This window comes from Lycium barbarum, chromosome 5, assembly GCF_019175385.1.
Source record: "Lycium barbarum isolate Lr01 chromosome 5, ASM1917538v2, whole genome shotgun sequence".
Classification (NCBI taxonomy): domain Eukaryota; kingdom Viridiplantae; phylum Streptophyta; class Magnoliopsida; order Solanales; family Solanaceae; genus Lycium; species Lycium barbarum.
Genome location: NC_083341.1, coordinates 20,166,516 through 20,191,047, shown reverse-complemented (window position 1 = coordinate 20,191,047; position 24,532 = coordinate 20,166,516). Strand labels below are relative to the sequence as shown.

Sequence of the window (24,532 nt, the reverse complement as noted above, 5' to 3'; positions counted from 1 at the left end):
AACAGAAACAGAAGAAAAACTCTTGTTCTTTACAACAACAACAACCCAGTGAAATCCCACAACGTGGGGTCTGGGGAGGGTAGAGTGTACGCAGACCTTACTCCTACCAAGGTAGGATGGCTGTTTCCGAGAGACCCTCGACTCAATAAAAACATAAAAAGAGGTCAGATACGGCTAAGAGATTCAAAGCGATATGGAAATGAAGTAACGCAAACGACACAGATAACATAGAATAATCAAAGCACAGGAAATAACAAATAATAGCATAAAAACTCTTGTTCTTTCTCTCAAAAAAAACTTGAATTGCCGACTTTGTTATTAGATATTATATTTCATTACTATATGCTTCTTAGATATTTTTCTTTTGATCTTCTTATACCCTTTGTTTGCAGATTTTGCCTGAAATTTTGATACAATTCTGTCCATTAACTATTTTCCTGTCACTCATTATTAACGTGACAAAGTTTTGTAGTAGTAAACTTCTTCAAAATAACTTTTCATAACCTCCAAACTATACAGAAGAGCAAAAAACAGCTCTTTCAACTTTTCAAGATGATTCAGGTACGTCTTTTTTTATGAGTTAATGGTGAAAAACACATACTCATGATCACTTTTTCGTGATCACATCCAAACTATCAGTTGTTCCTTTTTCTTACCTAAAATATTACCATCTGTATTAAAACACATAGTTCAGGCAGGAAAAGAGAACAACTGATAATTGACCTAATCAGCTTCGAGGAGGTGTTGAGCGGAGATAGGAAAGAGAACAACTGATAATTGGCCTAATCAGCTTCGAGATGTGTTTCAATACATAGACGGTGATAGTTCAGATAAGAAACGGGAAAGATGTTGATAGTTCGGGCAAGAAAAGGGAACAACGGATAGTTAGGGTGTGAAACTCGCGAAAAAGTGATAGTTCAGTGTGTGTTTTTGACCATTAACTCTTTTCTTGTTTTTGTTTTTGTTGATGTGACCTGGTTGCATTTTATTTTATTGTTTTTTTTAACAAAAAATGATTGCTGCTGATAATAGGGTGCAACAGAGACCGTTGAGGCAGTTCACTTCAGTTTCATGACAAATGAAGAAGTTCATAAGCATAGTGTTGTTAAAGTTACAAACCCTAATTTGCTCGATACGATAGGGCAGCCCGTTCCTGGTGGGCTTTATGACCCGGCTATGGGTTCCCTTGATGATAATTCTCAGTAAGTTTTTTTTTTCTTTTGTAATTTGTGCATACATGTTATGGACTATTCGATTATGTATAGCTATGATTAGATGAAAGAACTATCGTATTTTTGTTATATTTAATCGTATGATGACTTTTTTAGGATAAGTAAATTGAATTATGTATATATTTGAACGCATGCTTCAACGGTTGATGACATGGGTGGAGGTAGAAGCCCATATATAGGTTCGGCCAAGCGCACTAACTTTTACCCAAACATTCTATTTGTGTAAGAAAATTCATTAAATATGTGTACAAATATGAAATTTAGAACTCAATTATTAGCACTTGAAATCGCCGATCTAAATTTCAGAACCCGTAAAGGTGAAATCCTGGCTCCGCCGCTGGTTGATGGTTGCTGTAAGATAGAAATTATCATTGCAATGGCCTCTTCGATGGCGGAGCCAGAAGTTAATAAAAGGGAATTTCAAAAAGCTAGAATTTCATTGTTGAGATTTGAACTATGACAAGCAACTTTTAAACCCCTTACCGCTACACTAATCACCTCTTTATGTCAAAGGGATTCAATAGCTTAAACTTCGACTGGGATAAGTTGGGAAGTAATCAAAATTTTCTTCCAAGTACCCATCCACATGCTTTTCACCATAACCAAAACTTTCAAGTTCTTCCTCTTATAGTTCCTTAGTGCATATTTTTTCATGTGTAATACTATGCAATTGGGGCCTTCTTATCGTCTAAAGTATATTTACTATTGCATTCATGAACTCCGCACTGATTAGAATGTCTTGTATGCCCAACGTCTTTTATATATACACCTGTTTTTGGTATCATAATTTAAGAAGTATATTTCTTTCTACGGAAACCCAAACTTGATTGCAAGTGTAATTTCTGTAAGTGAGGTGCAATGTTTTGAATTTGATATTTACAGTATTGTTTGTCTTTTGCTTAGGTTAATATATTTGAGAAAAATATAAACACGTGACTATAGGTATAGTTTTGTGGAAGATGCAGAATCCATGAGTAACTTTAGACTCATTATAGAATACAATAGGTGTTTTGTTTTGGGGTTCATTTTGTTGTTTTTGTTTTTCTAAATCTGTAAATGGCTTCAGCATTGCCTCAATGCTGTTTTATTTATGGTACTGTTACCATTCTAAAAATGTTTGTGGCTTATTATGTTTAATTATTTCTCGTTCTGTTGGATACATTTTCTTCGTTAGGTCTTTCTGTTGACTTTGTTATGTAATGACCCGTTCAGATGTAAATCATGTGGCCAACGTTCACGTCACTTCCCTGGTCACTGTGGTCATATTGAACTTGTTTCGCCAGTCTACAATCCCCTGCTTTTCAATATGCTTTACAATCTTCTGCAAAGAACATGCTTTTATTGCTTGCATTTTAGGGCACCAAGAGAAGAGGTAATTTTCTTTGTGAAAGGATTATTATTTCTTTTCTCTAGCACTTGTGTTACTAACTTACCATATATTCTTTTCCTTACTAATACTCTACATTTGTTTCCTGAGTTAGGTTGAAAATGATGGGAATAAAATAGATCCGCAAAAATAATATTCACGGTATTAGTGATAAACGCGGAACACTAAGTTATGGTTAAATCAGCAAGAATAAAATGCAGCAATAATGACACCAAGATTTTACGTGGAAACCCTTCTGAATAAGGGAAAAACCACGGCCAAGAGGAGCAGCTGATATCACTATAGTAAGGAATTTTACACTGTGTAGTAACGAGTACAAGTACTCCTAAGACCACTACACCCTCAAAAGAAATAACACTCTTTTGATTTTCCCACCTCACTACAATATCACTCACACTCTATTTTTCTTCACAGACTATTTTCTTACAATCTATGGAACACCTCACTTTGCTCTCACTCAGATGTATTGTCTGAGATTTTAGTGTGTATAGCAAATGATCTTGGTGTATTACAAATGAACCATAAGCTGCCTATTTATAGGAATGAATTTCCTATGATGAGGTAAGCGCTTACGTCACGACTATGATGAGGTAAGCGCTTACATCACGAAAATGTGAACAAAAGAATTGGCTTGTTGGCCAATTCCACAATTGCTACAAATGTGATTTTGTCAAAGGAAGAAAAATCTTCCTTCTTTAAAATATGGGATAGGGGACTGGACCCCACAAATCTCCCCCTCCAGTCCCATTCACCTGAAGGAGGGTACACTGGCTTCTAATTTGAGTGCATGCCGACAAGTTCTTTGCACAATTCGAACTTGTCTCTCGGTACCGCCTTGGTGAGCATATCTGCAGGATTTTCATTCGTGTGAATCTTCTTGACTTGGAACAATTCGCTTTCCAATTGCTCACGAATCCAATGATATCTGACATCGATGTGTTTTGTTCTCGCATGGTACATGGAGTTCTTGCTCAAGTCTATTGCACTCTGACTGTCACAATAAACAACATACTCCATTTGCTGCAATCCAAGTTCTTGAAGGAATCTCTTGAGCCATATCATCTCTTTGCCAGCTTCAGTAGCCGCAATATACTCCGCTTCCGTTGTAGATAGTGCGACACACTTCTGCAACTTTAACTGCCATGATATAGCTCCCCCTGAAAAAGTAAACAAATATCCAGTAGTGAATTTTCTGTTATCAAGGTCACCTGCCATATCAGAATCTGTATAGCCCTTCAAAATTGGATTTGATCCTCCAAAACACAAGCATTCATCTGATCTTCCTCTTAGATACCTGAGTATCCACTTCACAGCTTCCCAATGCTCTTTCCCTGGATTTTCGAGAAATCTGCTAACAACACCGACTGCATGAGCAATATCTGGTCGAGTGCATACCATTGCATACATTAAACTTCCGACGGCAGAGGAATAAGGAATCTTGGCCATTCTCTGTTTTTCCTCTGTTGTTGTAGGACACATCTTTTTGCTCAATTTCAGATGACCAGGAAGAGGTGTGCTAACCCACTTAGCACTCTTCATATTGAAGCGCTCTAGTACACGTTCTATGTACTTTTTCTGCGACAAATAAAGCTTCTTTTCATCTCTCGAACGAGTAATTCTCATGCCCAAAATCTGCTTAGCATGACCCAAGTCTTTCATTGCAAAAGACTTACTCAACTGTTTCTTCAACTCGTCAATCCTGGAAGCATTTTTGCCTACAATCAACATATCATCCACATATAGCAGAAGGATGATAAAGTCACCATCAGAAAATCTTTTGTACAAACACACAGTGATCTGAAGAAGTCTTCTTGTAGCCTTGCTCCCACATAACAGACTCAAACTTCTTGTACCACTGTCTGGGAGCTTGCTTCAATCCATAGAGACTCTTCTTGAGTTTGCATACAAGATTTTCTTTACCTTTTGCCTTGAAGCCTTCAGGTTGTTCCATATAAATCTCCTCTTCTAAGTCACCGTGAAGAAAAGCAGTCTTCACATCCATCTGCTCAATCTCCAAATCAAGACTAGCAGTCAAACCAAGAACTGTCCGAATGGAGGACATTTTCACGACAGGAGAAAATATTTCGTCAAAGTCAATACCTTTCCTTTGACCAAATCCCTTAACAACCAATCTAGCTTTGTATCTGGGCTTCAAGCTGTGTTCTTCGGCTTTAACTTTGAACACCCACTTGTTCTTCAAAGCTCTCATGCCCTTAGGCAAGTTCACCAACTCATAAGTATGGTTCTCACGCAGAGATTTCATCTCATCTTGCATGGCTTCAATCCATTGATCCTTGTGCTCATCTTCCATGGCCTCCTCATAACATTCAGGTTCTCCCCCATCAGTGAGTAATACATACTCATTAGGTGAATAACGGGAAGAAGGAACATGCTGTCTAGTAGACTTTCTAAGTGGAATATCTGACTCATCCACGACTTCATGAGTAGGAGCATCTACTTCATCAATAGCAGCATCGTTATCATCATCAACATGCTGATCTGGAACATGATTCTGGGCATCACCATCGTCATCGAGCCCACCAACTTCATCAGCATTTGTATGAGGAACTTGATCGAGATTAACTAAACCTTCAGAACTTGAAGATTTTATCTTCTCCGCTTTGTTAATATCTTCAATGGTTTGATCCTCCATGAAGATAACATCACGGCTTCTCACAACCTTCTTCCCAATTGGATCATATAGCCTGTAACCAAACTCATCAAGGCCATAACCAATGAAGATGCACTGCCTTGTCTTGGCAGTTAATTTCGACCTTTCATCTTTAGGCACATGTACAAAAGCTTTACAACCAAACACTTTCAAGTGGTCATAGGAAACATCCTTTCCATACCAAACTCTGTTTGGAACATCACTTTGCAAAGCAACCGCAGGGGATAGATTAATAACATGTGCAGCCGTCAATAAAGCCTCACCCCAAAAGGAATTCGGCAACTTTGCTTCAGAAAGCAAACATCTGACTCTTTCCATTAAGGTCATGTTCATCCTCTCTGCTAAACCATTAAGCTGAGGAGTCTTCTGGTGTCTGATACCCTGTTGCTTGCAGTATTCGTCAAACGGTCCACAATATTCACCACCGTTATCAGTACGAATACACTTCAGCTTCTTTCCAGTTTCTCTTTCAACTGAGGCCTGAAACTGCTTAAAGACACCCAACACTTGGTCTTTAGTCTTTAAGACGTAGACCCAAAGTTTCCTTGAGCAATCATCAATAAAGGTAGCAAAATAAAGTGCACCACCCAAAGTCCTTGTCTTCATTGGACCACATAAATCTGAATGCACCAACTCAAGCAACTCTGTCTTTCTTGAAGGAGGATGAGACTTGAAAGAAACTCTATTTTGTTTTCCAGCCAAGCAGTGCTCACACTTTTCTAATTTAGCACTTTCGAAATTTGACAATAATTTCTTTTTGGCCAGAACATTTAGTCCTTTCTCGCTAATGTGGCTAAGCCTCTTATGTCATAACGTTGAAGAGCTATTACTCTCAACTGCATTCACCATATCAACACAGGTAGAGGCCGTAGTCCAGTATAGACCACGACGCTTTTCGCCACGAGCCACAATCATGGAACCTTTAGTAAGCTTCCACTTTCCAGCACCATTGGTACTGACATATCCCTCATCATCCAAAACACCAACAGAGATCAAGTGCAAACGAACATCAGGTGCATGCTTTACATTGTTTAAAACTAGTTTAGTTCCAATACTAGTTTTCAAACAAATCGTTCCAACACCAGCCACCCTGGATACAGTCTCATTACCCATACTCAAAGTTCCAAAGTCACCCGGAGTATAGGATGAGAAAAATTCCTTCCTTGATGTCACATGAGATGCGGCACCACTGTCCACAACCCAGCTTGACTCATCACAAGCAATATTTATCATATCCGCATCAAGGACAGTAACAAGATCTTCTGTAGTGACAGCGGCAACACGATTGCCATCTTCTTTCTTTTCCTCCTTTTCTCTATTCTCTTTTTTCAAAATCCGGCAGAACTTCTTTGTGTGCCTTTTTTTCCCGCAATGATAGCAGTCAATATCTTTAAGTCTGCTTCTGGATTTGCTTCTATGATGTTCTCTATTTTGAGAACCACGATTCTTGCCTCTCCCCCTAGTGTCAGTCACCAAGACATCTGATGAGGAGGAGCCTTGAGATTTTCTTCTCATCTCTTCATTTAAAAGACTGCTCTTGGCAAGATCCATAGAGATCACACCATCCGGAGCAGAATTTGATAATGAAGTTCTAATAATTTCCCAAGAATCTGGTAGGGAACCAAGTAGAAACAAGCCTTGAATTTCTTCATCAAAATTAATACCCATAGCAGATAACTGGTTCATGATCCCCTGAAAAATATTCAGATGATCTGTCATTGCGGAACCATCGTGGTATTTTAAACCTAGCATTTGCTTTATCAGAAACATCTTGTTATTACCAGTTTTTCGAGCATACAAACTTTCAAGATGCTCCCATAGGGTCCGAGCATGTGTCTCTCCAGAAATATGGTTCAACACATTATCGTCAACCCACTGTCTAATAAAGCTGCAAACCTGCCGATGCAACAAATTCCACTCTTCATCTGATTTATTATCAGGCTTTTTATTTCCAAAGACAGGTTGATGAAAATTCTTAACATAGAGCAAATCTTCCATTTTGCCCTTCCAAATGGCATAATTTACGCCACTCAAAGTAACCATTCTACTAGTGTTGGCTTCCATCGTTTATCACAAATACAAATACTATTTTATTCGAAGACCAAAGTAATTCTTTTCTGATGTGGAAGTTCAGACTGTGCTGCAACCACAGAGCATACTCAGACAGAACCTTGGCTCTGATACCACTTGATGGGAATAAAATAGATCCGCAAAAATAATATTCACGGTATTAGTGATAAACGCGGAACACTAAGTTATGGTTAAATCAGCAAGAATAAAATGCAGCAATAATGACACCAAGATTTTACGCGGAAACCCTTCTGAATAAGGGAAAAACAACGGCCAAGAGGAGCAGCTGATATCACTATAGTAAGGAACACACAGTACAAGTACTCCTAAGACCACTACACCCTCAAAAGAAATAACACTCTTTTGATTTTCCCACCTCACTACAATATCACTCACACTCTATTTTTCTTCACATACTATTTTCTTACAGTCTATGGAACACCTCACTTTGCTCTCACTCAGATGTATTGTCTGAGATTTTAGTGTGTATAGCAAATGATCTTGGTGTATTACAAATGAATCATAAGCTGCCTATTTATAGGAATGAATTTCCTATGATGAGGTAAGCGCTTACGTCACGACTATGATGAGGTAAGCGCTTACGTCACGACTAGTTGGCTAATTTCACAATTGCTACAAATGTGATTTTATCAAAGGAAGAAAAATCTTTCTTCCTTAAAATATGGGATAGGGGATTGGACCCACAGAAAAGTGCGTCTCCGAATTAGAGTCAATCGTAAAAGGTGATGTTATTGGGGCCAAAAATGTCATCTCTTCTGATAATTCAACTGATCAGGAAGAAAGCGAAGGAAGTCATATGTCATGTACAATAGATGACTTGAATTTGCAAGATCGTTCTGAGTACAATAAAAGGTCATGTTGGGACAATTTCCAGTTCACTGAAGCCATGGCAGTTATCGATGGAATTCTCAAGACAAAATCTAAGAAATGTAGCAACTGTAAAGCAAAAAATCCAAAGATCACCAAACCTAGTTTTGGACGATTTCATATGGTATGTCTCTAGCGCCTTCAATGCGTTATTAAAATTCCCTTTAATAGTATGCATTGTTCAGATTTAGATGGACATCATGTTGTATTCACCTACTGATTATACCGAATGCGTATTGATTGTTTTATAAAATAGATAATTTTTGTCAGAGCTTGACATATCATTTTCTAAAAAGTAGTTTTCCATATCATTCAATACTTTGAAACAAATCCAATATTTAGGTATATTTTGCAAATCTGTAGTTTGTAGCTTTTCATCTGCAGAAGAATACCATATCCCTTTTTCCCCTTTGGATGACATTGGTTTCTAGGTTACCTTGCGTGTAATTTTTCCCTAGTATTAGCTATGACAGACTCACATATATTAAGTAGCCTCCCTCCCAACCCACACTTCCCTCCAAAACTACAGAAAAGCGCGGTCAATTGTTAAAGAAGCGCGTTTAGAATAGCTTATCAACTGTTCTTCTTCTCAGTTTGTTTTGCATAATTTATATCTAAGTATTGCTTTTGCCATTCTTCATGTTTCCATTGTGGCTTCCTGTACCATGTGGTCCATGTACAACTTAACATTCTCTATTTGAATAAATTTTGTTATTAACATTTTTAAATTGTGGCTATTTAATCGTTGCTGCTATATACTCTTATCAATTCTTTTCCAACTTCATTGTACTTTATTTTTTTATTTTAAACTATTGAAGTACTATCCTCAGCATCTTCTGTTAAATTCTGGTGTTTGTCAATTAGTAGCTTTGATTTGTGATCTCTTTGTTAAATGTTTTAATGAATCAAATGACACACTACTTTTACAGGCATAGAGATTATCTTGCAGTTGTGAAGTATTAAACTGCTGCTTTCTGCTCTATTTGTAATTTTTTGTAGGATACCTCAAGTACGGAAATCAAGAAAAATTTTATAAAAGATCAGAAGTTCAATCTGCGGTACGCTGGTGGAAGTGAGGAAAATCCTTCCCCTGAGGTGTTAAATGCCACTGAGCTATTAGGGGAAGCTGAAACCAGCTTATATGAGGCTTCCTCCGATGGATTAGAAAATTCTATGGCTCGTGGGAGGCATGGGGTTGACCAGTCTGGTGTGATTAAGCAACAGAAAGACTTATTATCATTAGCTCAGTTGCCTTCTCTGGTATGGCTTCTGCCATAAGCTTGTAGCTTACGGGTGTGTTTGGTCTGAAGGAAGATGACTTCATGAAAATGTTTTCTTACGGAAGTCATTTTCTGGTGTTTGGTATGATGGAAGCCATTTTTCATCAAAAGGGAAAAATGACTTTCCTCTTTTTGGGAAGTCATTGTCCTTACAATTATCCTAAATCTTAAGTTCATATTACTTGTTTGAGTTAACACTGAGGCATTATTATTAATCTAGAGTACTTGAAACTTTCATCAAAACACTGTCAGTATTATTAATCTTTAATATATAGTTTTTTCCTGGAAAAATTTCCACTCGCCAACCAAACACCAGAATATTTTTCTTGGAGAACATTTTCCAGGAAAAATGACTCCCGTGACACAAAACATACCTTGCATGTATTCTAGGTGTGTTCCTCTAATATATCTAGTTACAGTCATTGGCCTCGAATGATAATAATATCTTAGTTGCTATTCCTTCAATAAAATAATATCTTAGTTGCTATATATATTTGGAGTTCTGTTTATCAACATTTTTAGGTTATAATTGACAGGTCAGAAATATTATAAAGGGTTTATGGGAAAATGAAGCTCGTCTTTGTGAGTTCTTCTGTGATATTCAGGGTTTTCACCGTGATGCACCTGACAAGGTGGCTGGACCCTCCATGTTCTTTTTGGACTCCATTCTTGTACCACCGATCAAGTTCCGTCCTCCAGCCAAAGGGGGTAATTCAGTAAGCATTTTGCTTTTCTCTTTTCAGTGACACTAAGAACCTGTTGGGTGTCCTTCAAACTTGTGTATGATTGTCGTAAACTGTATATGATAGCCCAATTGTTCTCGCATACATTTTCTACTATAATTGTAGGTTAATAATGAACATACACTATTAGATCACTTGACTGGTGAATCTTTTTTGGAGATTATTCGGGCATCTACTTTTGTCAATTGCACATATTGCGTATACTATGTCTACTTATTTGGTTGATATTGCTATGATGTGCACAGATTTTAAAAAAAGATATTTGACATTAGGTCTTTATGTCGTAGTTACTTGGATCTCTCTTTATCCTGTACTTGAGCAGCAGTAATTAAATTAATATTTCAGAATCTTTGAATATTGCTTGTCTTTTCTGCTACTTTGAATGGATACTGCAGATGTTTAGCTGGAGCTTTATGTTTCTATTTATGGAAGTAAACTGGCATCATCTAAGTTTACGTCATTTTTCCCCATCTCCCTCAACTCATTCTGAATTGGATGGTTTTAGCCATTAATATGTTGAATCCTTCCATGACTAGAATGAAGAAAGTGGGTGAATGAGGGTACCCTTTGTCTTAATACTCTTTGTGCCACAAAATTCCTTCTGGAGCACCGATAATTAAAGAACCAGTTTCTCCCTATGTACTTAACAGGAATGCCCATGACACGTGGTCATGCTTTTTCGGTGTTTGCACATTACCATATCTCTTCTCCTTTTTCCTTGTATCAAGCATTGTCTCTTCCATTTCAAAGTTATAGCTCACTTTTAAAGGGTTGAGGAGGCAATCGATTAAGGGTTTTTGATCGTGTGCATACTATGTTTTAGTTCAAGTACACAAAATAAAGGAAACATAAAGCTAACACATTGAGGAAAAACGTGTCCTCCTTTGACAACAACAACATACCCAGTGTAATCCCACAAGTGGGGTCTGGGGAGGGTGGTGTGTACGCAGCGTTACCCCTGCCTTGTGAAGAGGCTGTTTCAAAACTTGTCCTCCTTTTAGTTGCAATAATTTTGATACACTAAATACAAAAGGAAAGAGGTTTACATAACATTTGAAGCCACAGAGGTACAAGTTTGTGAAATTTTCTCATCCTATCTTTATATTCCTCACTTTCTTACATTTCAGATTTGATGTTTCTTCAGGTTATGGAGCATCCACATACAGTTCTTCTTGGCAAGGTCCTACAGTCAAATATAGCTTTGGGAAATGCTCATATGAACCGGGCTGGAGGGTCTAAGATCATTAGCTGCTTGATGGATCTTCAACAATCTGTAAATGTGCTGTTTGATAGCAAAACAGCTGCTGGTGAGTTAATTCCTCTCTTTTGTTACCAATGCTGCTTATAAACTGTATTATTAATTGCCATTGCTTAATGGGATGGAGCAATGCAAAGCAAGGGGTCATAGCTTCATGGGCAATGCCGTGCGCTTTAGATAAATGTACACTTCAAAATTATGTGCAAAGTGGTCCCAGCGAAAACGATCAATTCTTTGAATCTCAACTTTGAGAAATTGGATTAATATCATCATTATCCTTTATGAGATGCTGAAATTATTTCTTTGATTGAAATGATTATTATCGTACTAAAATGTATAAATTTATGGTACTCTTTGAATTTCTATAAATTGTGCATTTAACCTTAAAGAAGTGTGTGCTTCAGTTCTCATTTTTAAAATAGTGAATATGACATATACCGATCTGAGTATATGTACACACTTGTCACATGCCGAAGTTACTCGGTACTTCTTCTTTTACCCGACTATTCCCAAGATGATGTAGGGATTAGTAAAACAGATATCTTAACCAAACATATCAGGAATTGGTTCTGACAGATCTTGCGGCCATTTGTAGGTTGGAAGAGGAGAAACGGGTTTGCAATTTTTAGGCACCTTAAGTGATGCAGTTAGGGGAACTATAGCATATCCTGAATTATCCTGCAAAATTGCAGGTTGTGGATCATCCATCCGTGTTCAACTATGTGACCATCTCATTAAAAGCTTAAATTGAGATGTCCCACACTTCTACTGATTTATTTTAGGTCTTCAACACGCCCCCTTATGTGCGAGTTTGAATTATTTTTCTTTCATAAAGTATGTGAAATTTATCTTGCTAATGGCGATGGTGAGACTTGATTCTATCATATTGGATTACGTTACAAATTTATCTAAAAATTTAAGCTTTAGAATGCATATTTTTTGTTTATAGGTCTTCTACTGTCAAAGTAGGAACGGGCTTGAAACTTGATTGCAGCTAAGAATCTCAGTTTTGTCTGAATTTAGTTGGTTTATTTTTCTGTACACTTGCATGTATGAGGTGCGGTATGTTATTTCAACAGTATGTAATTTCTAAGGAAATCAGGGGTTTATGTATGTTCCTTGCAACATCTAATTTTCTATGCAATGTTGTAACGTCATGGTGTTATGGTGTTTATTTGCTATTGGCGCTGAGTTGTGGTTTGAGTTTCCATTGCTGAAAATGGCTTATTGGGGCGATTAAGTCTTTTCCGCGGTTCTGGTTGTCAGATTGCAATCATTTTTTTGGGCTGATTAGCTGCTTTATCTATATTAAATGGCAGGTCAAGGTCAAAAAGATGTTGGTACGGGCATATGTCAATTGTTGGAAAAGAAAGAAGGTATCTTCCGCCAGAAAATGATGGGGAAGAGAGTCAATTTTGCCTGCCGATCAGTTATATCTCCGGACCCTTATTTGTCTGTCAATGAAATTGGGATTCCACCATATTTTGCTTTAAGGCTAACCTATCCTGAGGTATGGGTGAAGATGCTAAATTTACTTATTTTGGAATTCTTCTGCTGTTTCTTACCTATCTAGAAATTAAAATAGAACAAGAAATGCAAGTTTCAACTTCTATGCTCACAAAATGGAGTTCAAATTGGCTATATTCTACGATTTGTATGGGATTCCTTATTCGATTTACATGGGTTGAACAATAAACCTGTTAGAGAAACTATTTCCCTGTGATATTCAATACCCAGGCTTATTTACGGAGTATAGTTTGGCTATATTAGTTACCTGACATGGCAAGTTAACGGGAAAAACAATGACAAAAGAGGGAGAAGGGTAGAAAAGTATTCTACACATCTTGTTTTTATATTCGAGCTGAATGCTTAACTTTTAGCATCTCCTGTACTTGCTTGTTCTGTGCTAATTATCTCATTCTTTCATCAGAGGTTGACTCCTTGGAATGCTTTCAAAATGAGAGATGCTATTCTCAATGGACCTGAAACCCTTCCTGGGGCTGTCTCTGTTGCTGATAGAATATCTATCGTGAAACTGCCACCAGGTAGAGACTTGCGTAAAGCAATATCTAGAAAATTGCCTTCTTCCAGGGGAGCAGTGACTCAATCTGGGAGGGACAATGAGTTTGAATTTGAAGGCAAAGTTGTTTATCGGCACTTACAAGATGGGGATATTGTTCTTGTGAATCGACAGGTAGAGCTTTTTGCTTCAGTCTGCAGAGCTGGTTGTATGCAGTATTTCATGCTTCATTCTAGGGGTGTAAATACTATTGTCAAATTAACTGCCCTCTACTCCCTCTATTTCATTGTCTTGGAGGTTGCAACTTCTAAAAGTGAAAACTGTCATGGAGTTTCACTGTAGAAGTTGCAACCTTCGGGACAGTGGCTATTTTTCAATTAGAAAAGTGGTTATTTCTAATTTTACCCTAATTTGATTGGGGGCACAGATTTTAAGAATGTCAATAAGACTTTTGAATCTATGATCTTAAACTAAATGTGTAAAACAGACCAAAAATACCCCTTTATCATTTAAGGTAAAATGGTAATGCTGGAGTTAGAAACTTAGTGGATATACAAAGTGACATTCTTTTTTAAATGGACTAAAAGGAAAGTAAGACACATAAGTTGAAACAGAGGGAGTAACAGACTAATCCTTGGCAACTATGATGTGCTGTAATTAAGGAAAAAGAAGTTCTAATGGATATTCCACTTTAACTTTTGCTATCTATGGGATGGATCACACAAGCATATCATATTTGATGTAGATAACTATGTGATTGCCTGGGGTTAGATGCAATGGAACAATGTCAGCAAGTTAGCTCATTAAAGATAATGGTATCTAAGCTTTTAATTATTCAAAGCACAAAAGAAGCAAATTTTAAACAAAAATGTGATCTTTCTCCTTTTTTCCCATTCATTTTTTTTTGACTTTTTATGTTCTTTTGTTCATTTCTCGCTTCACCTATCTGTCTCTTGTTGGCTCTTCTCTGCCACTTCACTTGCATAACAAAATATTTATGATAGTGACCAATGGAATGTGTATCCATAACTGTGTCGTGCAAAAGTGAGCTGGTTCTAGTTTTTGGTGTATAATAGTTTGTTTGGTGCTTCACCTACTTAAATAAAATATTTCACGACAGTGATCAATGGAATGTGTATCCATAAACTGCTTTTTGTTGTCTTGCTACTCGTTCATAGCTGCACAATGGTCTAACTGGAAAAAATCTGATGACAGCCTACCCTTCACAAGCCCAGTATAATGGCTCATGTTGTCCGCATATTGAAAGGAGAGAAAACACTTCGCATGCACTATGCTAATTGCAGGTTGGAATTCTCTATTCGTTTTTTTCCCATGTATGTAATGCTACAAAAGTTCTACGCGGGAATAACAATCTGTATTTGTTGCAGTACCTATAATGCAGATTTTGACGGTGATGAAATGAATGTCCACTTTCCACAAGATGAAATTTCTCGTGCCGAAGCATATAACATTGTAAATGCTAACGAACAGTACATTGTTCCGACCAAGGGAGATACTGTTAGAGGCCTTATTCAGGTTGGAAAAACCAAATTGAACAACTTTTTGTGATTCAATCTTGTTATGTGTTTGATCAGAATTTCTAACTGATAATTTTTTCTCGTATTCACTTTCTCCAGGATCATATTGTAGGTTCAGTGCTTCTTACCATGAAGAATACATTTTTGACCCTTGAGGAGTTTAACCAGCTTCTGTACGGGTCTGGCATGTTTGCTGCTGGGTCCGGTTTAACTTCCGGAAATCATTTAAATAAAGTTCCTGTAATAGATTCTGAAGGTTTTGTACAGACTATCTTGCCTGCTGTGTGGAAACCAAAGCCTCTTTGGACAGGGAAGCAGGTGCAGACTAGCAAAAACTAGCTCACTATGCATTGCATTTTCAGATCTTGAACGAGATGTTAGAGTAATCATAAAGGTCAACTACATAGAGAACTGACCAATTTAGCTCTGCGTTTGTAGGTCATCACTGCTTTACTGAATCATCTGACAAAGGGCTGTGCACCTTGTACCGTGAAAAACAAAGGGAAAATTCCATATCCGTATTTCCTGAGCCAGAGTCGCCTAGCTGAGTATCAGTCAAGTGAAGAAGAAGAAGAAGAAGATAGAACTGCTGAAAATAAATTCCTAATTTGGAAAAATGAGCTTGTGCGTGGTGTAATCGACAAGGCTCAGTTTGGAAAGTTTGGGTTAGTTCACACGATTCAGGAGCTTTATGGGTCCAACAAAGCAGGCATTTTACTTTCTGCTCTGAGTCGTTTATTTACTATTTTCTTGCAGGTTCGCTATCTTGTGTTTAGTTATTTCTTTCTCCTGATATGTTTGGTTTCTTGATGAAATCTTTCATCAAAATTTACTCGGTCTCTTCAGTTTCATGGCTTCACTTGTGGTATTGATGATCTTGTCATCTTACCACATTACGATATTCGAAGGAAGGAGGAACTTGAAGGAGAGGATGTTGGTGAAGAGGCTCATTGTGATTTTGTGAAGTTCAAGAGGGGAGAAATAGGTATTTTATGTCATGAGGTTTTTCAGTGTTAATTCTATCTTCATTAGGCTAAGGATTGTGTCGGGCAACTGATGGGAAAAATATTGCCTTTTATGTCAGGCCCTTTGGAGCTCCAACTAGAAATTGAAAAAGCCATAAGCAGCAATAAAGAAGCTGCTACAGCAACCTTAGACATGAAAATGAAAAATAAATTGGTGAATAAAGGCTCACAATTTAATAAAGAGTTGCTGCTGAAAGGATTGTTGAAACGTTTCCCTCGAAACTGCATTGCCCTTATGACAATTACTGGGGCAAAGGGGAGTACGGTAAGTTGGTATATCTTTTGGAATTTTTCTATTTAATTATGGGATAGTTGATAGCACTCATAATTTAAAGGTGGTGCTCTGTTGCTGTCTCATATTATTGTTTTAAAAGAACTTCATGACATGCAAGCTATGACTATTTATTACTTATATTTAAACCTTGACAAATTATCAGTTCCTTTTAATTGTCTCTGAAACATCCTGCTTACGTGTTTGGTAATTTTGGGAAGTGAAAGAATGAGTACGAGAATAATAAATTATCATGTCTGCTCATACTTTCTATGAGGTAGAAACTCTTGAAGCATGGCTTTATAATGTTTGGTGGTTTCCAAAATCATTATCTATGAAACCTGATTTTGAACCTTAAAAGAAGCTTGGAAAAGTACGGTGACATTTTTGCTTGTCCAAAAAAATGGTAAAGGTGATTTGTTGCTGTGCAGCTGCCGTATTGTTTAAGTTGTCAAACATTATTTCTTTTGGCTACTACCATGTAATAGTTTCTTCTTGTGCTTAAAACAGTGATGGGTTTTAATAAAATGTTATAGAAACTTAAATCTGTGGTCTTGGGATGCACGTTACCATGTTGCAGAATTCCTTAATCAATTTAATGGATACTTTGAATCTTGGTGATCTTAAACTAAGTATACGTTAATTACCACAATGCCCTTAAATATTTTTGGTCTTAAGCATGACATGTAGGATGTTGGTATTAAAGAGTTACTACTAGATTTAGAAAGTTTTGATAGAGGCTAAAAAGGGAAGTAAGAAACATAAATTGTAGTGGAGGGAGTGTAGTTTATGAACTTTACTATGGACTCGTCGTACTTTTGATTCAATGTATTGACTTGATGTCATATACATGTCAGATGCTGTGTATTATAACATTATTTATCAAAAGGCAAATTCTGTATGGTATCTTGATATTATGAAATCTAAGTTCTCAAGTTAGAAATTTTAGTCATTACCTTGAAAGAAAGATTTTTGTTTTTGGAATAAAACTTGACACTCTTTCCTTTCCGTTCTATTTCAAAAATTAATGAGAACTATTAATGACGTGTTCTTATAGCCTAAGTTGCTCGGACTCTTCGAAAGTGTTGCCGCACCCATGTCGGATCCTTTGAAAATACACTACTTTTGAAGGATCCGACACGCACCCGATGACATTTTAGGCGAGTCCGAGTAACTTAGCTTATAGCCATACAAATGTCATGTTAAAAAAACATAAGTTCTTAGGGTTCTTTTGGTATGCTATGTAGTCTTTCTTTTTTTCCATGCAAAATGGAACAGAGTAATTGTTGAGAGGAATTGTGTATTTAGCATGTAGCGATTGAAGTTTTCCATTGGTTGTGTAAAGAAATAATACAAAATTTAACATTGTGCTTATTACACCATAATTTCCTTAATATTCGTGTGTCCCCAGACTGATGCTCGGTGTTTTTCATTTTTGTTACTTTTTCATTACTTTTTTATTTTCGCAAGTGTATCCTCTGTGTCTCTTTTCTGCTGAGAGAAATATTAAATGACTCGTTTATGTATTCATTGTTGTATAGAATCAAGAAACCATCTGCCAAAAGTTGTGTCATGGACGCAAGCTCAACTCATATATTGAGAAATTGCCTGATGGCCTGGAAGAAAAAGTGAAGCACTTCTGGGAAAACAAAGCGAAAAAGTTAGAGAAGAAACTAGAGAAGCAAGTGAAAAAGGAAGAGATATTAAAGCAACTGAAAGAGGAGGAGGCGGACTTTCTACAATTAGTGGAACAAAAATACCTCTCAAGTCTCGCCGATTCGGGAGAGCCGGTTGGTGTCCTTGCTGGTCAGTCAGTTGGTGAACCATCAACCCAAATGACATAAGACAATATACTTCTTGTTATTCTCTAAGTGGATTATTTACTTTGTTTTATTAAGTACCTTTGAACCATGATGAGATCGAAATAGGAATGGAATATGATATCACCTAACCGAAATGTTAACCAAATATGATGTAAAGAGAAGTTGAGATAAGGTCTTCAAATCAAAATGTCATGTTTCTTAGGGGCTGATGTAGAGTTGACAATACGGGTTTGGCATAACCCGGTATCTTTAGCCCCAAACTCTGTATTTGTCTTAAAAAAAATTCAATTAATATGTATAAATTATTAATACCCAAAAACTCAAAAGGTTGGAACTCCTAACTCATAAACTTTAAATCATAGATCAGCCTCTGATGTTACTGGAACGATCAATGCTTGAATTTTAGGCTTTTTGCTCCAATATTGTGCTCTTGTAGCATACCTATGATACTGTATTTCTAATTCAATTACTCCCCGCGTTTCAATTTGTATGTCCTACTTTTTCTTTAATCTCTTTGAAAAAGAATGTCACTATTATATTGTAACTCTTTCATTCTATTTATCCCACATGACTTGTTTCAGACTACTAGATTTAAAGGTTATTTTGTCACATTACACTTCTTTATTTTAAGATCACAAGATTCAAAAGTCTCCCTTTTTAAACTCCATGCCCCGTTAAACTAAGATACAATAGAAACAGATGGACTACTTTTATCTGGAGCATGAAAGAAGGTGTAGTCCAATCTTTAAACAGTCCTGTTTTAAAATCACTCGCACAAGAAAGTAAATTGAAGTAGTAAGTGCGAAGGAGGGAAACCGGGTAGGATCTTTATAAACCACCGGTACAAATGTGTACGTTGCTTTTAGAAGCTGTATGATTATTATAGATAACTGAATAATTTGTTTTTACTGCTCAAGTAAATAAACCACAGACAGAGCTGGAGGAAGGCAAATAGTAAAATGATGGAGTAATGTGGTTATTTAGTCGTTCATTTCTGCAAATCAACTTTTCTTCTCTTTTGAAAACTCCAATGAGCCATACTAATTCTTTCGCTTGCAAATAAATGGCAACATTTGACATTTTGTCCAAAATTACTGCTGATGGCGAATGAATTCTGATGAAAATTGGTTTAAAAGATGGATTCACAAGGTAAAGTGAGGGGGAATTAGAAAATGTTGAATGTTCCATCTCCAGGACTTCGTTGATAACAAATCTTGTTGGGACATAGTAATGTATTAAACAAATTAATGTATTAAATGTTGTTCTCACTTTCAGATTGAATACTTTTCATCTTGCTGGTCGTGGAGAAATGAATGTCACTCTTGGAATTCCACGTCTTCAGGAGATTTTGATGACTGCCTCTGATGTGATTAAGACTCCCATCATGACGTGCCCCTTCCTTGGTTGGAAATCAAAGTAAGTTGAATGGCGATTTCATTTATTATTTGGCGATGGGGAGAGTATCTTCGGATTGGTCTTTGAGCTAATAGTTCTCTACTCCACATTGACAATGTAAAGGGTGTGCTTGGTATGAGGGAAAATGACTTCCAGGTTTCTGTGAGATAGTCATCTTGTGGTGTTTGGTATGACAAAAGTCATTTCCATGGAAAACATTTCATCAAAATGAGGAAAATGACTTTCCTCACTTAAGGATGTTCCGTAACTTTTACCTTCACATTATTTGCTTGAATAGAACAATCTATAGAACTCAAAAGTTTCACGGAAACACTCTCCAATTTGCTGATATTATTATTGATCTTTAATATATATATTTTTTTCGGAAGATTTTTCACCCACCTATCTAACACCAGCAATTGAAAACATTTTCCATGTAAAATGACTTTCGTCATACCAACACACCCAAAGACTTGCTTCATTTTCTCATGGATATTATTCTGTATATCTGTCTTGTCAACACTTTCTTGAAATCTGCTGCAGAAAAATCTAAAAGTTTTAAGTGATATTCAGGGATGATGCCCAGTCTCTTTTGGCAGAAGTGAAGAAGATCACTCTTGCAGATGTGATTGAGAGTATGGAAGTGAATCTTTTTCCACTATCAATCCACAACAATAAAATTTCTCGACTTTACAAGCTCACGGTGAAGCTAAAAAAGCATGAATTTGTGTCATCAGAAGATTGCAAGTATACCCTAAAATATGTGTTCAAAAGGGAATTGGAGGACGCAATAGAAAGCCATTTGGCCTTGCTCTCTAAAATTAATGGCATAAAGGACTTCAAGTCAAGCTCGGAATCGGTGGCTTCAAATGAGACGGAAGAAAATGCTTCCAGTACCAGACACGATGAGGAAAAGCTGGATGATGATGATGATGATGATGATGATGATGATGATGATGATGAAGCCGAGGACGAAAGAACCGAAGATCTTAGTTCAGATGCACAAAAAAGAAAACGGCAAACCACGGATGAGATGGATTATGGGGACGGTTGTGAAGATGAAGCTGAGACCACTGCGGAAGTTGAAGAAGGGGAACCTGATCAAGGGCATGACACTGGAAGTAGGGAGGAAGAAGAGGAAACTGGAGACCCTGGCAATGAAGAGCAGACACCAAGTAAGTCGAAGACCGAAAAGACTATCAAACAGAAGAAAAATAAGGAAAAACATAGCAAAAAGGATTCAGACAGGTCCGTCTTTACTGCTGTGGAGGGATTGCATTTCGAGGTCCACTTTAGATTCATCGATGAACCTCATATCTTGCTAGCTCAGGTAATCTTCAACCATTTTTGTTATTCTCTCAATAATTACTAAAGAAAGACATTAAAATGTCCTTTTTGTTGAAGACCGAGAAATTTATCTGGAGCCAACCCTTTAGGTCTAACTGTAGCCTTTGAAACTCGGGAATAATGGGACCGTGTTTCGAAGGCTGCAGTTGGCTCTGGACTTCTCGGTCTTAAAAATGGGGTAATTTAATGTCTTTCTTTAGTACCCCTTCTTTTTATGTATCTTTTCTTTAGTCTGCACTTTTATTGAACACTTTGCTAGGCCTATCTGCCCTATCGTCATTCTTCAGCTAAACTTAATGTTAAATTGTTTGCCTTGAAATTTGATTGTCCACAATACCCCTTATTTGCGGAGTCAGATTTAGAACCTTTACTACTAGTTCTACTTTATGCTGCCCTGAGATAACATCTAAATTTCTAATGCATGCAGGTTGCCCAGAAGACTGCAAAGAAAGTGTATATTAAGAACTCCGGTAAAATCGACCAATGCAGAATGGTCAAGTATGAAGTAACTGAAAATACTGTAATTTGGGATGAAAAGCAAACAAAGAAACAAAGCCAAGTCGCTGATTCTGCTTATTGGGCCCTGAAAGCAGCTGGAATAGATTTTGGAACCTTTTGGAAAATGCAAGATCATCTTGATGTTAATCGAATATACACAAATAATATTCGTGCTATACTGAATACATATGGAGTTGAAGCTGCCCGAGCAGCAATCATACGAGAGGTTAAGACAGTTTTTGGAATATATGGGGTTGAGGTTGAATATCGACATTTGAGCCTAATAGCTGACTACATGACTCATACGGGTGGATACCAGCCAATGAGCAGACATGGAAGGATATCCGAGTCTTTGTCACCGTTCCTTAAGATGTCTTTTGAAACGGCTTCCAAATTCATTGTCGAAGCAGCCTCTCACGGTTTGACTGACTACTTGGAGACGCCATCCTCCAGAATTTGCTTAGGTTTGCCAGTGAAGATGGGTACTGGTTGTTTTGACATAATGCAGAATTTAGATATTTGATGTATAAGTACTCATAATATTGTTATTCGTGTATAGTCATTTATTGGGGATTTTCAGTTTCTGTGCTGCATTTGTTTATAAGTAGTTGTTAATCTGCTGTTCAAATTCCACCTTGAATCAATTTCTTTTACCATGAAACTGTTACATGAGTAACAGTTTCTGGAAATTCATTCATTCAACTATATGCCAAAGAGCAAAGCAATGACGTTTAGATGGGAAAACTTTTACAATACCTTGGTTTGACTGATTTGTCTTCATCATTAATCATCATTTTAGGAGCTAGCCTGGCCTAGAATATGATTTATACTAATACTTGTACATAGTTTTTAAATTGATAATTAATGGAATGACGGTTCGAATCTCCTTTTTCCATTCAAGGTGAGATATTTGATCTTGCATCTTTAGTACATTGTGATTTATTTCAGATAAAATAAAACGCTGTTGTAGTTTAGATGTTCGAGCATAACATGATTAGCAATTATGGCTTTTTGAGTGGGTAGAACTGATATGAGATTCAATTTGTGATTAATTGTGGGGTGAAGCTCCAATAATTTGTAATTACTTTTGTTTTTGTTGACACATAAAGTTTTCCTGTAAAGAAAACAGCTTATCAACTATGTAGTATAAGCAGTAACGAGGAAGAAGTCTTATTAGCTGATAATTATTACTCGTTCGTCTCAATTTATGTGGCATCGTTTGACTTCGAACAACGTTTTCTTTTAAAAGAAAGTAGACATCTAAAATTTGTGATCTAAAACAAACTTAGTCATTTGTGTGGTTATAAATATTTTATTAAAAGTAAAAGGAAAATTTTAAAATTAAATTATCTCTAATGATAGAAAGGTATAGAAAGGTGATATTTCTTTAATACAAACTAGATTAGAAAAGTTGGTCCACATAATTTGAGGTGAGGGAGTACTAACAAAGAATGCTTTTAGCAAAAGTTACCAAACCAATTCAGTGGAATTAACATTTTACCAAAAGTGAGAATTTACGGTAAAGTTCAAGCACCTAATAAAATAAAATAAAAAATAATTAAGCTTTGACTGAAGTGATTATTATTTTCTTTTCCGTTTTTGGTATGAAAAAAAAAAAGAAAAGCTTTATCAGCTCAAAATCATCCTGCTTCCCATATTCCGTTACCAAGTTACAATGGAATTAATAGCTTGCTACATCCATTTTGCTTAAACAACAATTACTTCTTCTTTTTTAATTTCTTACATAGGTTTTTTTTTTAAATTTATTAAATATGGGGTAGGGGAAGGAGAAATGGGGAGGAGATTACAACGTGGGGATTTAAACCCTCATCAATGAGGAGATAATTCAGGGAGCCAACCAACTGAACTACTAGATGCCTACAGAAGAACAATTACTCAATGCATGCATAATCATATACACCCTCCTCTCACTTTTACCAACATTTTAATATGTATTGTTTCATAATATTAATATGAGAAAAATTACAACTTACATTATTTTCGTATAGTTTTCTAACATCTAAATTTTAATTTTAATATATTAAATTAATCCAGTTCAATTTAACTTTGAAGATTAGCCATATAGACTCTCAAAAAACAAAATGCGACAAGCAAAGGTAAACAAATGAGAGCCGGCAACTTAAATGACTCAAAAAGTAGAATTTGAGACCAAAATAACCCATTAAAAAAAAGTGACAGAAATATCTTTTGCGCACCTTTTTTGTGCCCAATAGAACTTAACTGGGACAGCCATCATTAAGTCCTATTGCGCACTTTTTAAATAATGCGCAATAGGGGTTTACCCATACATGAACCATTTCTCCTTCTCTTTTGTTTCCTTTTTACTTTCTGATTCTGTAACATTAATTAGTGTTCTTGGAAATAGGGGTGTTCAGATACTCTAATTATTACACATCATTTAGTGCGTTCCTCTCTATGGCGGCCCAACCTTTACTCGAGGATTTTTCGTGATTTAGACCATTATCCTCTAACGCATGTCTGCACATTTCCAACCGGGGAACCGAACACCAAATAGCAATCAAAGCACTCGCGACTGGATCCGGAGTACGAAGAGGATGATTTCGACGTACCCAGGTCATTCGTCATGCCGGATGACTCGGACGCAACCAAGTCGACAATAGAGGAGCTGGAGCAGATCATCTTGTTCGAGTATCTACCGGACAGAAAGGTATACCTAGGCACGGGGTTAACCCCGGAGCTCAGGAGCAAGTTAATTGAATTTCTTCGAGCTAACGCAGATTGTTTCGCATGGTCCCATATAGATATGACAGGTATATCACTAGAGGTAGCAACTCACAAGCTCAACTTAGACGGGAAGTTTCCCCTGGTGAAGCAGAAAAGAAGGCCCATGGCGGAAGAAAAATACGCCTTCGTAAAAGACGAAGTAACAAAGCTTTTAAAAATAGGTTCTATCCGGGAGGTAAAGTACCCGGATTGGCTAGCTAACGTGGTAGTGGTGCCCAAGAAAGGTAATAAATTTCGAATGTGTGTTGATTACAAGGATTTAAATAAAGCATGCCCGAAGGATTCATTCCCATTGCCTCACATCGATAGAATGATCGATG

At 36.8% G+C, this 24,532-nt stretch overlaps 1 protein-coding gene across 1 annotated transcript; it reads left to right on the top strand.

Annotated features, from left to right (window-relative positions):
* Positions 1–273: 273 nt before the first annotated feature.
* LOC132640668 (DNA-directed RNA polymerase I subunit 1) lies at positions 274–22,035 on the top strand. The gene is made up of 19 exons (XM_060357354.1): positions 274–561; positions 1,033–1,202; positions 2,445–2,616; positions 8,052–8,372; positions 9,248–9,508; positions 10,065–10,244; positions 11,416–11,578; positions 12,849–13,039; positions 13,460–13,723; positions 14,765–14,853; positions 14,938–15,085; positions 15,187–15,405; positions 15,526–15,843; positions 15,934–16,072; positions 16,172–16,377; positions 17,925–18,223; positions 19,482–19,622; positions 20,175–20,931; positions 21,376–22,035. Exons 1-19 carry the CDS (start codon positions 553–555, stop codon positions 21,967–21,969), a joined length of 4,641 nt encoding a protein of 1,546 aa, XP_060213337.1. The 5' UTR covers positions 274–552; the 3' UTR covers positions 21,970–22,035.
* The last annotated feature ends 2,497 nt before the right edge of the window (positions 22,036–24,532 follow it).

Bases quoted from the DNA above. Each gene is read 5' to 3' on its own strand.
- LOC132640668 (XM_060357354.1), top strand. The intron at 11,579-12,848 runs GTGAGTTAATTC...ATTAAATGGCAG, and splicing joins TGATAGCAAAACAGCTGCTG to GTCAAGGTCAAAAAGATGTT. The intron at 18,224-19,481 runs ATAAGACAATAT...TCTCACTTTCAG, and splicing joins GAACCATCAACCCAAATGAC to ATTGAATACTTTTCATCTTG.